Raw genomic sequence first — 13,223 nt, forward strand, 5'->3', positions numbered from 1 at the left:
ATAATTATATTTTAATATATTTCCTGATTTCCTTTTATGTTGCTATAATTTATTTTTAAATTGACAATTTTTCTACATATACATTTAGCTTATTACACATATATACAATAAACTACCTACAGCAAGAACCACAAAACAACCAGGAATTATATAAATGTTATTTCATAATTTTCAATAAAAATTTGGTGAATATATAGCAAAAATTCATATTATACTAAATGAAGATGTTTATTTTTCTGATATGAGTAAATGTTCTTAAACCAAAAGGCTAGAGAGTCTACTAAAATAGGAAAAACAAACAAATAGTAAATTTCTTATTTCACTGGCTTTAGCCTTGCGTCTATAATAGGAAAAAAATCCCTTCAACATAATTCATCTTGTGAATAGTCCGTAAACTATTTTTCATCAGAACCTTTACAAACTTTTCTTCAAAAAACAAATTTTCTAAAATGCTTTCTAGCCATTATCTTCATTTTTATTATAGAACAATCATTTTATTATAAAACAATTATTAAAATGGTAGCATTTCTCTATATTCATTAATACAGCCTTTATTTTTTAATTTTTACTTAAGCAAAAAGAATTTACTTAATAAATATTAAATAGCTTAAAAACTTCTATGCTGAGTGACACAGAATTATTATAATACAGCATAGTTAAAGCAAGGGCTTCTGTTTTGGTTGGATTTATTTCATATTCAGGATAATTTAATTGCTTCTAGTTAAAAAAAAAAAATCAAAGAACTGGTTTTGATTTTCTCATTTTACCTGAGTTGCTTTATCTTTCATGCATGAAGGGTAGTGAACGTGAGGGTCCCGCGGCCACTGTCCTGTGAGGTAAGGTCCTGTTATTGTATCCAAAGAAGACGTTCGCCTTATTGTACTAGAGGTTCGAATTTGCTGAGATTTTGGCCTGTCCACTAAAAGTGAAAAGAAAAAAAAAAAGATTAGATATTAGAAGATATTTTTAAATTTATAAACTTCAGAGCTTGCAAATGTCACTTCTCCACTTTTCCAGTAACTAGAAGCCCTAATAGCCCTCTTGTATGAGCTGATGGAAGTTATGGGCCTTTTTCCAAGGAAATACATTCATATATATAATAACACATAAGCCCAACTATTTTAGGCACCTGTAATGAAATCTCCATATCATTGTATTTCTACCGTAGCCTTAATTAAGATTGACTGTATTGTGCCTCACAAATTGCCAGTTTTGTTTAAAGGCTATTTCTGCATTCACTTCAACTAAATCTTACAGTGGCTCCTCAGTACCACTGCTAAGATGAATTCCATGGTTATCATCTATTTTATATAATCATATATTTTATAAGATTTCTGCAATTTGGTTCTTATTTATCTCAGTGTTTGTTATCTTGCTCCTCCTCCATATGCCTATTCCAGAAGTAGACGGTACTGTCACTGTCTCTGAACCTTCTACTTCCTCAGCTTATAATATTGTCCTTTCAAGTTCATTTGACAAACTCTTACTCATCTCCAAGACCAATTTCAATGTCAGACTGATGCTGTGAAAGCTTGCTCAATATCCTTTTATCTCTTTCCTTCTCAAGTTAAGAAATTCTCAATCACTTCTGCTTTCATGGTACCTTAACCTTATCCTCTCTCACACTAAAACATAGTAACATACACTGCAGACTGAAAAGAAGATGATGTTTAATATATAATAATTCATGAATTTACTAATAACAACACAAGTAACATTCCCAAAGAATTTTATATTTTAATCTAACATCCTTATTTGTAGATGTTCAAAGCAGTACAGGAAAATCACTGTGTAATGAAATAGAACAAAGTGAAAGAAAAAAAAAGGAACAGGGATCTCTGGACATTCTACACAGTTCTATCAATCTGCTCCAACAATTTATCTATCTTTCCCATTCTGGTACCATAGTATCTGTTGAAAGTCAACATCATCACATAAAATATCAACATATAAAGATTGTTCCATGTATCCACCCCCAAGGAACTTACTACCAATGTGTACCTATAATAAAGTGCAAAAGATTGGGAACCCATAGTTCCCGAGACTCAGAGTCCCGTTTTAAATGAGGCAGTGTACTACCCGTAATACTGACGATCAGGAAAAACACTTTAACTTGTCACTGCAACTTAGCTATCTTCTGAAACAAGAATGTTCTATTAGTTTATCAAAAGACAGAGAGAAAAAATACTAAATACTTTGATCTTATATTATCTAGCCACTATCTTAGAAATTTAACTTTTGTTTGACCTAAGAATTATTAGAGAAAAATGTGAAAATTAAATTCCCCTTATTTTTATAACCTAATGAAAATGTACTATATACTAAAGGCAGAAAATCTAATGTTTTCTATTTCAGTTTGGAATAATCTGTAATTTTCTCTGTTAAAACACGTCTGATTAGATTACACAGAGAAACCCTGCCTCGAAAAACCAACCCCCCCCCAAAAATGCGTGATTATAATGAAAAACTTACATTTTGGTTTTAGAAGACAGGACAACTTATCAGGTTAACTAAATAAAAATCTAGAATATAGAGTTCACTATCTGATCTGTTACTCAGAAAAGTAACGTCTAAACTATTAAGTTCTAAAAATTTTATTTTTTGAAAAGACTCATTTATATTTCAGTTCTTTACAATCTAGTACATGTACTGTTTGTAACATTATCATTACTTATATGTAGAATAATTAAAATCTGTTTCATTTACTGCTTTTTACTTTTCCATCTGCTTCTATATAATTTATCTTGTTTGTTCTTTAATTTTCAGGATGTATATTTTGTACATGCTATCTAATCCTACATTTTGGAAAAAGTGAGCTGATTCCATTTGTTACAGCAGCATGTGGTATGTGTGGTTTCCCCCTATTTTGTAATGCTTCCTTCCTACATGCTTTTTGTTTTACTATTTTCCTCCCTTTCTCTTTCTTACCAGTTATAATTTTTTCCAATAGTTTCCCCAGATTAAAAACGCACTATTTAATGGGCTGGAGAGATGGCTCAGAGGTTAAGAGCACTTACTGCTCTTCCAGAGGTCCTGAGTTCAATTCCCAGCAACTACATGGTGACTCACAACCATCTATAATGTGATCTGATGCCCTCTACTGGCCTGCAGGTGTACGTGCAGGCAGAGCATTGTATACATAATAATAAATAAATCTTTTTTTTAACGCAACATTTACTGATTATATGAACTGTGAAAAACAAAATTAATGTATACCTTATAATTTTATTTTTATGACTTTAATTTCTTTAAAAGATTACTTTATTCTTCTTCTACCAAAAAGAAACAGGATGAAAATAATTACTCTTTTAATGACAGGGCCTATACTTACAGCAGCTGCCCACTAATAAAAAGGACACAGAAAATCAAAAGCCATTACTAGTAAAAATATATGTTTATCTACTTAATCTACTCTAAACTATTTGAAAGTAGTATGTAGTCTGTACGCTTTTAGAACTCTCTTTAAGCTGAGGATGTAGATCATTTGATCAGTACAAGACTCTGGGTTCAGTACCTAGCTCTACACGCACACACATTCTCTCTCATTCTCTCTCTCTCTCTCTCTCTCTCTCTCTCTCTCTCTCTGTCTGTCTCTCTCCTCTCCTAATCTTAAAGTAAATAAATGCAGATTTAAGAAATTATTCTATATATGTATGGTTCTCTATGAACATGTGCTCAAATGTGTATGTGCCTGGGTATATTGTCATGCACGTAAAGGTCACAAATTGATGGAGTACTTCCCCAGCTGACAATGACATGAAATGATTAGCCATAACAACCCCATTTACCAAATTAAAACCTTTGATTCATCATAAATAGTACAACTATTTCAACAAACCCAACTGTTCATATTATCTAAATTGCTGATGAGTTGGGGTTGACTGCTAAAAATCTAAGCCTAGCTGTGCTTAAATTTTAATTTTTGTATATATTTACTACCAATTCCAGTTTTATATTTTAATGTAGTAAATCCAATTGCTGGAGTAACACAACAGGATGTCCAACAACTGCAAGGAATCCTAACAAGAAAAGTATTCAACAACATGCTTAAGACAACTAAGTCCTAACATTATTTCTTCTAGTTATCTTTTTGTGCAGAAGTCACATTAGCATTTTATTACAAATGATGAGCTAATAATACAGCCAATTAAAAGTAGTAGTCATCTATCATTTCAGCAACATACCCTTACAGGAAACTGGAAGCAGAAGAAGGACATCTTCAGAAGCTCTCAGGCCAGCTAGCAGACCATATGCAACAAAGAAATGACCTTTCTCAAAAACATGGAAAAGCAAACTGACACCTGAGTTGTCCTCAGACCTTCACAGGTATATTTTAGTACACATACATATCCAAACACAAAATTCTATTTTTGTTTCTCACCAAGCATTATTTGCCTGTTAATCCTAACAGACAGGGGCTGAGGCAGCAGGAAGCCTGAAGTCAATGCTATCCTGGAATACACAGCAAAGCCTTGTCTAGAAATGTTTGGTAGAAAGAATTTGAACTTTTCAAATAAACTTTTTATGGTACCAGACCACTCAAATTCTACAAAAGCTCAAGAGTCAATGGCTAGAAAATGAGTACTCAATCTTTAGAATCCAGGTACACATGCACGCACGCACAGACACACAGACATACACACACACACACACACACACACACTCATCATTCCACTTATTGACACCAGAAGCTTGACTCCAAAAAAAATATGCTGCTATATAAAAGACAACCATTTCTTTGAAATTTGCAATGATAAGCTAAATATCTAAATATAACTAATCTTATTAACCAGTCAAGTTCTTCAAAAAGTCACTCCGAAGAAAGCACTAAATTTTAAATAAAGAGCTCAGGTAAATGCTTATGAACACTAGGAAGAATTAATACTATAGCTATTTTCAAAGCATATAGAAACATGTTTTATTATATACACATTTATCCATAGAATAAATTTAAAGTTACCCTACACAAAGGATAATGCTCCTCCCAGATGCTTTATGTTGCCAAATGCAAATCCTAGTGCCAGGTGCAGGTACATCGTGTTGTTGGCCAAGGGCATAGAGACCCATCACAGAGATAACCCTTCCCCCAAAACCCTAACAACAACAACAACAACAACATATATAGGCTATTGCTCCTTTTCTTGGCTGAGCAGCAGAACTTGATGGTAAGACACTACTGGTGAGGATCTCCCATACTTTACTCACAAGACATGGAGAAATCAAATGGGTACTGAACAAGAAGCTTCTCCCTTGTCAGACAGCTTTCATAGTGTCAGAGGGAGTTGATGTAGGCTGCTGGGAGGAAGTTAGCAACACCTTACTCAACTGCGAACCTTCTGAACCACAATGACGAGTGTGACAACATAGCCCCAGGGGTGCAATAGTAGTATAAAATGTTACCATAGTAAACCACTGCTTTCTGGTTGGATTTAAGACCCACTCTACAAAGAAAAAGCATTTCTGGCCCTATTAATCCAGCTGAAAACTCATGGATGGTGCCCAGGGGTGAATCTACTAATATTACTTTGTTAAGAGGACATAATATCAAACTGCCCTGTAAATTCAGTGCAGTTATCAATCCTCATCCTAAGTTTCTTTGCACAGGCTATGGTGTTTAATGCAGAAATTCACAACTGATCAATGTGCAGAGAATAAGTGTGTTTAGAGATGGAGTACTCGATCACAAATAGGACATCTTCACCACCACCACCACCACCACCACCCCAATCTTCATGCTTAAGAATAACCGAGAGAAACAGTGTCTTCTAGACATGACAAGAGAACTGCATTCATGAACTCACATTAACCATGGCTGCCTTCACACAAGTAAGCATGTCAATGTTATATTATAGAAGATGGAGGGGCTCTTGAACTCCTATTCTTGAGGACCTACTTACAGTTGACAGCTTCATGTCAAGAAAATGGGTTGTTTGTTTGTTTGTTTTGTTTTGTTTTGTTTTAAGAAAATGGTCCCTGATAGGTGAGCCATACTCTAGTGGATCACCCTACACCCATGGGACTCTTAACAGCAGAAAATGGACTCAGTGACTAATTTTGAAAACAAACAAACAAAAAACAAAGATGGGACACAAAGTTGAAAAAAATGGAAAAGTGAGGGTGGATCTGGGAGGAGTTATAGGAAAAGAGTAGAAAAGAAAGGAAACAAAGCTGGGTAAAGATTAAAAAAACTTAAAGCACTCAAAATGCAAATGAAATTTGACTACAATGAAAGTGATATACTGAAAAAAATAAGGCATTCTCAAAAATTGTATTAAATAGGCTTTCTTATACAAGCAATGCTCAGGACTTTAATATATTAGCAGAGTGAACCTTAGATATTTAAGCAGGTTGCAACTTCAATCATAACAATTTAATTTTATTGAAGGATTTAATCCTGAATCTAAAATTGCAATACTGTATATACATCTTATCAAATACTTTCTACCTTTTAAAGGTACTATGTTATAATGTTTAACCTACTTTAATCATCATAGTTATCAAAATAGCAAATGCATCAAGACTGCAAGACATTACTAGGTGGCTTTTTTCCAATTTCAAAATATTTAAAAGTGATACACTTTTTACCCTGAGATTTGAAAAACAGCCATAAATATAGACAGTGAGGAATTCGTTTGCCATTGTTTTACTACAGATAAAGACAAAATTGATAAAGTTCCATTTATAAGTAGATTTAGCTTTAGTATATTTATGTTGAGAACTATTATCTTAGAAACTAAAATTATATAAGTATTTAAATATTATCACTACCAAATTATGCTTTCTCTTGCCTCATTGTTAGAAAAAATGACTTTCAAAATAATTAAAACTGGATAATTGAGAATATGAAAAACATGTGGGGCCAGGCATAGTGGCACACACTTTTAAACCCAGAACTTGAGAAGAAGAGGCAGGCAGATTTCTGAGTTGGAAGCCACTCTGGTCTACATAATGAGTTCCATGACAGCCCAGGATAAATCATGAGACTCTGTCGCAAAAAAACAGAACAAAACAAAACAAAAAACAGGTGAAAAATGTAGGAAGGGGATATTCCTATCTACCCAACCTAATGTGTAATACTGATTATCTAATATAACTATGACTAGTTTAGGTTTTCCAGAGTCCACATGTTCCAGGCATTTCACCAGCACCCTCTATTGGTCTTTCGACCTTGACACAAAATTAATAATAAATTAGATTAATACACAAGCCACTGTCATAGTCCATTTCTGTTGTAATAACAGAATACTAGAAATGAGACAATCTGTAAAGAAAAGAGGTTCATAGGGCATCAGGCTAGGAAATTCAAAGGCATGGTGCCAGGCAGCATATGCTTGGCTTCTGGTGAACAGCTTATTGTAGATGGAGCAAGGCTGAATGTTCAGAAGAAGCACAAAGCAAGTGGGTATGTGCAAACAGGCTAGCCTTGCTTTAACTAAGTGATGAGCACAATAGCTAAGCCTATCCGACAGCATCAATCTAGTCATCAGAACGCCTCAGGAATCACTCCTTACTAGGCTCCAGCGCCCAACAGCCAGATTGATGTATCCATCAGCCATGAGTTCTTGTATGGTCAAACCATACCCAAACCACAACAGTCATACAAAATAAAATAAAAATTCAAATGAACCTCAGGTAACAGGGGGGAAAAAGGCAAAACAATCTAAATATGCTATTTGAAATAAAACCAAACGGCAAAAACTAAAGTTCTTTCCTATCAGTAGATACAATTTAATAAAAAATAAAACATCCCCCCAAAAAATTTAAAAGAAAATAACTGATTGATAGCATAGGCAAAGTTCCAGCATATGCCTAACAAAAGTTCCTAAAGAACTGTTCTGTTAAAAAGAACAGAATAGGGAAAAAATGATTTAAGAATTGCTCTGAAATAAAACTTGAACCTATAATTAGAAGGGAAAAAAAAAAGCTAAGTAATCGAGAACTTAAATGAAATATATTTTAATATATTTAATATATAAATGTTAATATATTTAATAAAAATTTAAAAATCAAAATGACCTTTAAGGTATATAGCCACAGTTAAAAAATTACAACTGAGGGAACATCCCAGAAGAGGATGCAGAATGTAGGAGCTGCTTACTGGGGAGGAGTGCTGTGAAATGCTTTCTTCAGGACATAACACAACAATTGCCCCTATAATTCACAGCTGCTGTGGTTATCTTTATAAGACCTGCTCAAGATCAAGCCAGCCAAAATTCTAGCACAGGTGAGGGAGATGCTCTCTAGGCCTCACCACTTACTGAGGACCTATTGGCAGCTGATGGTTGTCAGGGAAAGGAAAGTCATTTTTCTCTGAAAGTGTGGTTTCTTTAAGTTTCTCCTGTTCCAGTTATATGGATACATGGGCAACCCTAACTAAACTTAGTAGGTTTTATATATATATATAAGAAAGAAAACAAAAGCAGAAGGAGTTAAGGAGTTGGAGGGGAGACAAAATTGAAGGACTAAAAGGAGGTGAGAGAAATAGGAAAAGTGGATGTGATACTTCATTGTAAAAAATGTACAGTGTTCTCAAGAATAAAGAAAACATAATGAAAATTACAACTGAGTTCTTGCTATGCAAATCAGCAATAATTAAAATAATATTCTTCTTGAGTCTTTTTTGAAAGACTCTACCAGAGAATAAACTAAATCTAAAGCGTGCAAAGCAACTTAGGACAGCAGGAATGTAAGGGCTATTCCGCTATTATCTTTGAGAAGAGAGCAAGAACATATGCAAGTAAATCAAATAAATACCAAACTACATAAATGAAATTAGCGGGCTTCTTAACTACTGAATTTAAGACTGAATTTCCAGAATATGTGATATGTAATGCGAAATTCTTTCTAAAACTAAATATGGAGAGATAGCTTTATATATGGTGTGCATGTGTGTGTCTCTAATTCTCATACTCAATTACATTTTCACTGTGTTTGGCTAGGTTTAGAAACGGTTTGCTTGTTAATATAAAGACAGAAACTAGTTTCTGCTCAATCTAGAGAAGAATTAACTGAAATCTGAGCACCCACCTGCACTCTACTTAGACAATTTTGACCTATTCTTGTCTTCCAAAGCTGACAACCTCCAATCCTGTGGCAAACACTAAGAAGGCATCAGGAAATAGGAATCTAGGACTCAGACGTAAGGAGGGTGCTGTATGACAGCGAGGGCACAGAGAGAAGCCTGCAAAGGACTTTCTCTTTGCCATGGAAGAAGCTAAAAGGAACGCTGAGGGGACAAATAACCAGAATAACTGGATTCCTCCACAACTACCCAGAATCTACTGGGTATGTGTCAATGAAGAACAGATATGAGTATCTTTTAAAAATTGTGTACGCTTCTCTGCATACGTGCGCGCGTGTGTGTGTGTGTGTGTGTGTGTGTGTGTGTGTGTGTGTGTGTGTGTGTGTTTACACACAGAGGTAAGGGGGAATCTTGCAAGAGAGTTGGTTCTCTCCTTCTAACATATGGGTTTCAGAGGCTGAGCTCGAGTTTTCAGGCTTGACAGCAAGCAGCTTTACCCACTGAGCCATCTCATCTATACCTTGAGATTCCTAAAGCAAGGAAAAAAATTATCTCTATTAATAGTATAAAAACTCTACAAAAGAACAATCAAATTATTTCAACTTTAAAGTGCAGTGTGAATGGATATAACATAAAAATGTAAAATGAGATATTTAGGTATCTGCATTCTTATAGTTTCTGTGATTTATAAAACAATATGAAAAAGCAACACTCTGAAAAGAACCATACCTTTCGTTCCTATTTAGGAAGTAACCTAAAGACTTATATATTGCTAAAACATCAGTCTGGCTAAACAAGTAAAATGTTCTCTCAAATTAAAATGAAAATTTGTAGAGTTATAGGCTCAAATATATTTTAGCATGCAATTTACAATAGAAAAGGTTCAATTACTTAAAATACTCCTCTCCTATAATAACAACTACAGATTATTAGGCCAATATCAGCCTAATAATTGAGTGAACAGTTAAATCCTTAGTAACCTGCAAATGAAATGAAGCAAGAATGGTTTAGAACTGTTTAAAACCTTATGAATATATGACTATCATTTAGGATAACCTACTGATGACTATAAACAGAAATCTGCACTAAAATATGTGTGAATCCATCAATTTTCTTAACATAAAACAGTCTAGTAAATTGAATCTACCCTACAAGTTGTATTTCTCCACAATAGTATCCTTAGATCCAGCAAAGGGAACATATCATTTACTGGAAATATACAACCACACTTCTGTAGAGTAACTAGGTTCAACAGGATTAAGGCTTCAGAAATAGGAATATATAAATATTTATTCTGGCATATACTTTCATAAATATTTACACTAAAAATCAAATACCCAACTATGGAGAAGTTTATCAAAAATTGAATGTATCATTAAAACTGGAATAGCAAAAAACAGAAGAAGACATCCTGAAGAAAAACAAATGACACCTTCCTTGAGGACAGGGAGTTTAAAACCAAAGACAACAAACAAATAGCTGAAAAAAAAAAAATACAAGTTTCTGTTTGCACACACAGAATACATTCCACCTCAACTATTCTACCAATATTGTGCATAAAAGATTTTCAAGAAGCAATGCCAAGGAATGAAAAAGAACTTGAAAATAAAGTAAATCCACTTCTTTATATAGTTTAGAATACCACTCTTTATTTCTCTAATCATAAAACTGATCATTTCATCTTAGTCAATAGTAGTCTATGAAAATAACTGAACAGTTCTTCAGTCAAGATGGCACGCCCCAGTAGGTAGAAATGGAGGTTCCAGGGTTTATTAACATCTAAGTTAAAATTTTAGCTTAATGATGGGATAACTTTATTCCAGTGTCCCCCAACCTGAGTGAAATAATCCAAGTTTTAATTTGGGAAACAACTTGTCATTAAAAAAACAAAGATTAGAGCTGGGACAATTGGAATACAAAACATGAGCACCACCTCCAGATGTACTGGAGACCCATCTCAATGTGGGAGGAAGATGAAACCACACCAACCTAATTATACCAAATAAACAAACAAATAAATAAATAAATAAAAATAAAAAATAAAAGATGACTCAACTGATTTCCCCCTCTCCTCCTGCTTTTCTTAATCCTTTCAATGTAGTGCTGAGATGGTGTGAGAACTAAACAAAACCTAAGACCACTTAGCAAACACACCAAGATCTTTGTGTTTCCCAGGTGCTCTGGTGGACTGTGGTCTTATTTCTATGAGGCAGCAATTACCTAAGATATCTATAAACTTTTAAATATTTTTCTTAGTAGTTTTATCAGAGAGTTATAGGCACTTTGGTTGGTGATAGCTAATTACTTCCAAATAAATATATTCCATCAAAGTCACATGACATGGGCATTGACAATACACAATGAGCCACACATACCTATTTAGTAAATCAGACAAGAAAGAGTGGGACTCCCAAGGAAAACCATCTAACCTCAAAGACAATTGTAGTTAACCACCTTTCTTTAAGCTCTAAAGTATAGTAATGTTGGTTAATGCTAACTGCTACTATTTGAAAAGCTGAGTGACGTATCGCAGTAACAGTTCACGGTGTATCTTCCTGGCTGACAGATGGCCTTTGGTATCATCATTGGATGATTCAGACTCCCTTCATCTTACAGACCACCATTCCTACTAGGCCTCCTCAGTCTTCTATGGGAATCTCTATTTCAGCTGGCAGAGAAAGGAAGATCAAGAATAAGGAAGATCAAGCTAACATTTTTTTAATTGAACAGGATGAAAGTACCATATGCCATTTAGCTTGTTGAGTTGTAGGAAGCATAGCTATGAATTATACTCTAGAAGTAAACTTACAGAGGAAATAACAGGATTCAGCAAAACTACAGAAATCTTTACAACAGAAAGGTCAGAATTATTTCTGAAGAGAGTTGAAATCAAATTTCAAAGTCAGTCTCACTGGGCTCTCATCATAACCTGTCATGCCAACAGGATAATCTAAATTAGTCAACACTAGAGGCTTAGTCACCTTTTTGGTTATTTTCAAAAGTCTCAGCCACACCTACAAGAGACTCACCATCGTTGAGATTACTGTAAATAAACTGTTCTTCAAACAAATGTGTTAAAAAGTTAGGATACATGCGTTAATTCCTCAGTGTGACCTCCTTATGTAGGTTTGGAGAATAGTACACTTACCTAAAAGTTCTACATGTTTATCAGACAAATGTGGTTTGTCATTTATTATGACTACACATGTGTGTGTGCCACAGCTAATACAAGAAAAATCTCTGCTGAGCAACATTAAAACAAAATATCGAAGCTAAATTTTGAGTAAGTTTAACAGCAGATTTAACTATAAAACACGGTTTTGAACTACATTTTAATTTAATGTGCATATGTACACATTTGCATCCCATGTGTAGGTTAGAGGACAAGTTTCAGGAGTCCATTACTCTGTGGGTCCAGAGGACAGAAGTCAGATCCAGGCTTAGAGCAGGCATCTTTTCCTGCTGAGCCACCCCACTGGCCCTATAAAAAACCTCTTAATAAACCAAATCCTCTTGGTAAGCAAGGACTCCAGCGCTAGCATCTGTTCTAGGTTACAGGATTGGGAGCCATTTGGAGACTATATTTTCAAATGTCTAATATCATCAATCTTACTGAAAAAATCAGCACTTTCTATCAAAAAAGGCATTATATCCACCCTTCCTTTCTACTTTAAAAGACCGTCCACCCTCTTAGAAGCGCTTCTTCTCATCTCAGTAGCACAAGGGAAATAATATGACAAATATAACAAGTCTCAACGTCTTTTCTGAGACTTCTGGACTTCAGAAAAAAGTAACTATCAATTCAAAAGAATCTTTAATAAAATTTCAAACAAGCTGATAAAGTAACATTAAAACATCCAATTAGAGGAATATATTAGAAGGGTAGGGACATCCAAAACTGACTAGATTCCTACTCTCAAGAAACCGAAATTTTAAGTAAGACCACATGTTGTTTAAATAGCTGCAACAAAACAGAAAGATGTGTAGATAGTGCTTCAAAAAAATCCAGAGAAATAATGGCCTCTACCTGAAATACTTGGGGATATTTGAAGACTTGCAAAATTTTTGGAGTTTTCAGCAAAAATGCACATATATTAGAGAAAGAGACATTCCAGACAAGGACCATGAATTCAAAGCAAAGAGCTACAAAGACTAATAACATTTCCCTAAGAAACCAAAACAGAACATTTTCTTACAAACA

General features: G+C 34.3%; 1 protein-coding gene across 6 annotated transcripts in view; it reads right to left on the minus strand.

Moving 5' to 3' along the window:
* Nucleotides 1-13,223, minus strand: part of Glcci1 (glucocorticoid induced 1) — a 300,803-nt gene that overhangs the window by 45,716 nt on the left and 241,864 nt on the right. For all 6 annotated transcript variants that reach the window (XM_051151935.1, XM_051151936.1, XM_051151934.1 and 3 more), the window contains one exon: nucleotides 768-919. In XM_051151935.1, the coding sequence (XP_051007892.1) occupies nucleotides 768-788 (21 nt within the window). In that variant the 5' untranslated portion in view covers nucleotides 789-919. The remainder of the gene's footprint in view (nucleotides 1-767; nucleotides 920-13,223) is intronic.

This window comes from Acomys russatus, chromosome 10, assembly GCF_903995435.1.
Source record: "Acomys russatus chromosome 10, mAcoRus1.1, whole genome shotgun sequence".
Taxonomy (NCBI): domain Eukaryota; kingdom Metazoa; phylum Chordata; class Mammalia; order Rodentia; family Muridae; genus Acomys; species Acomys russatus.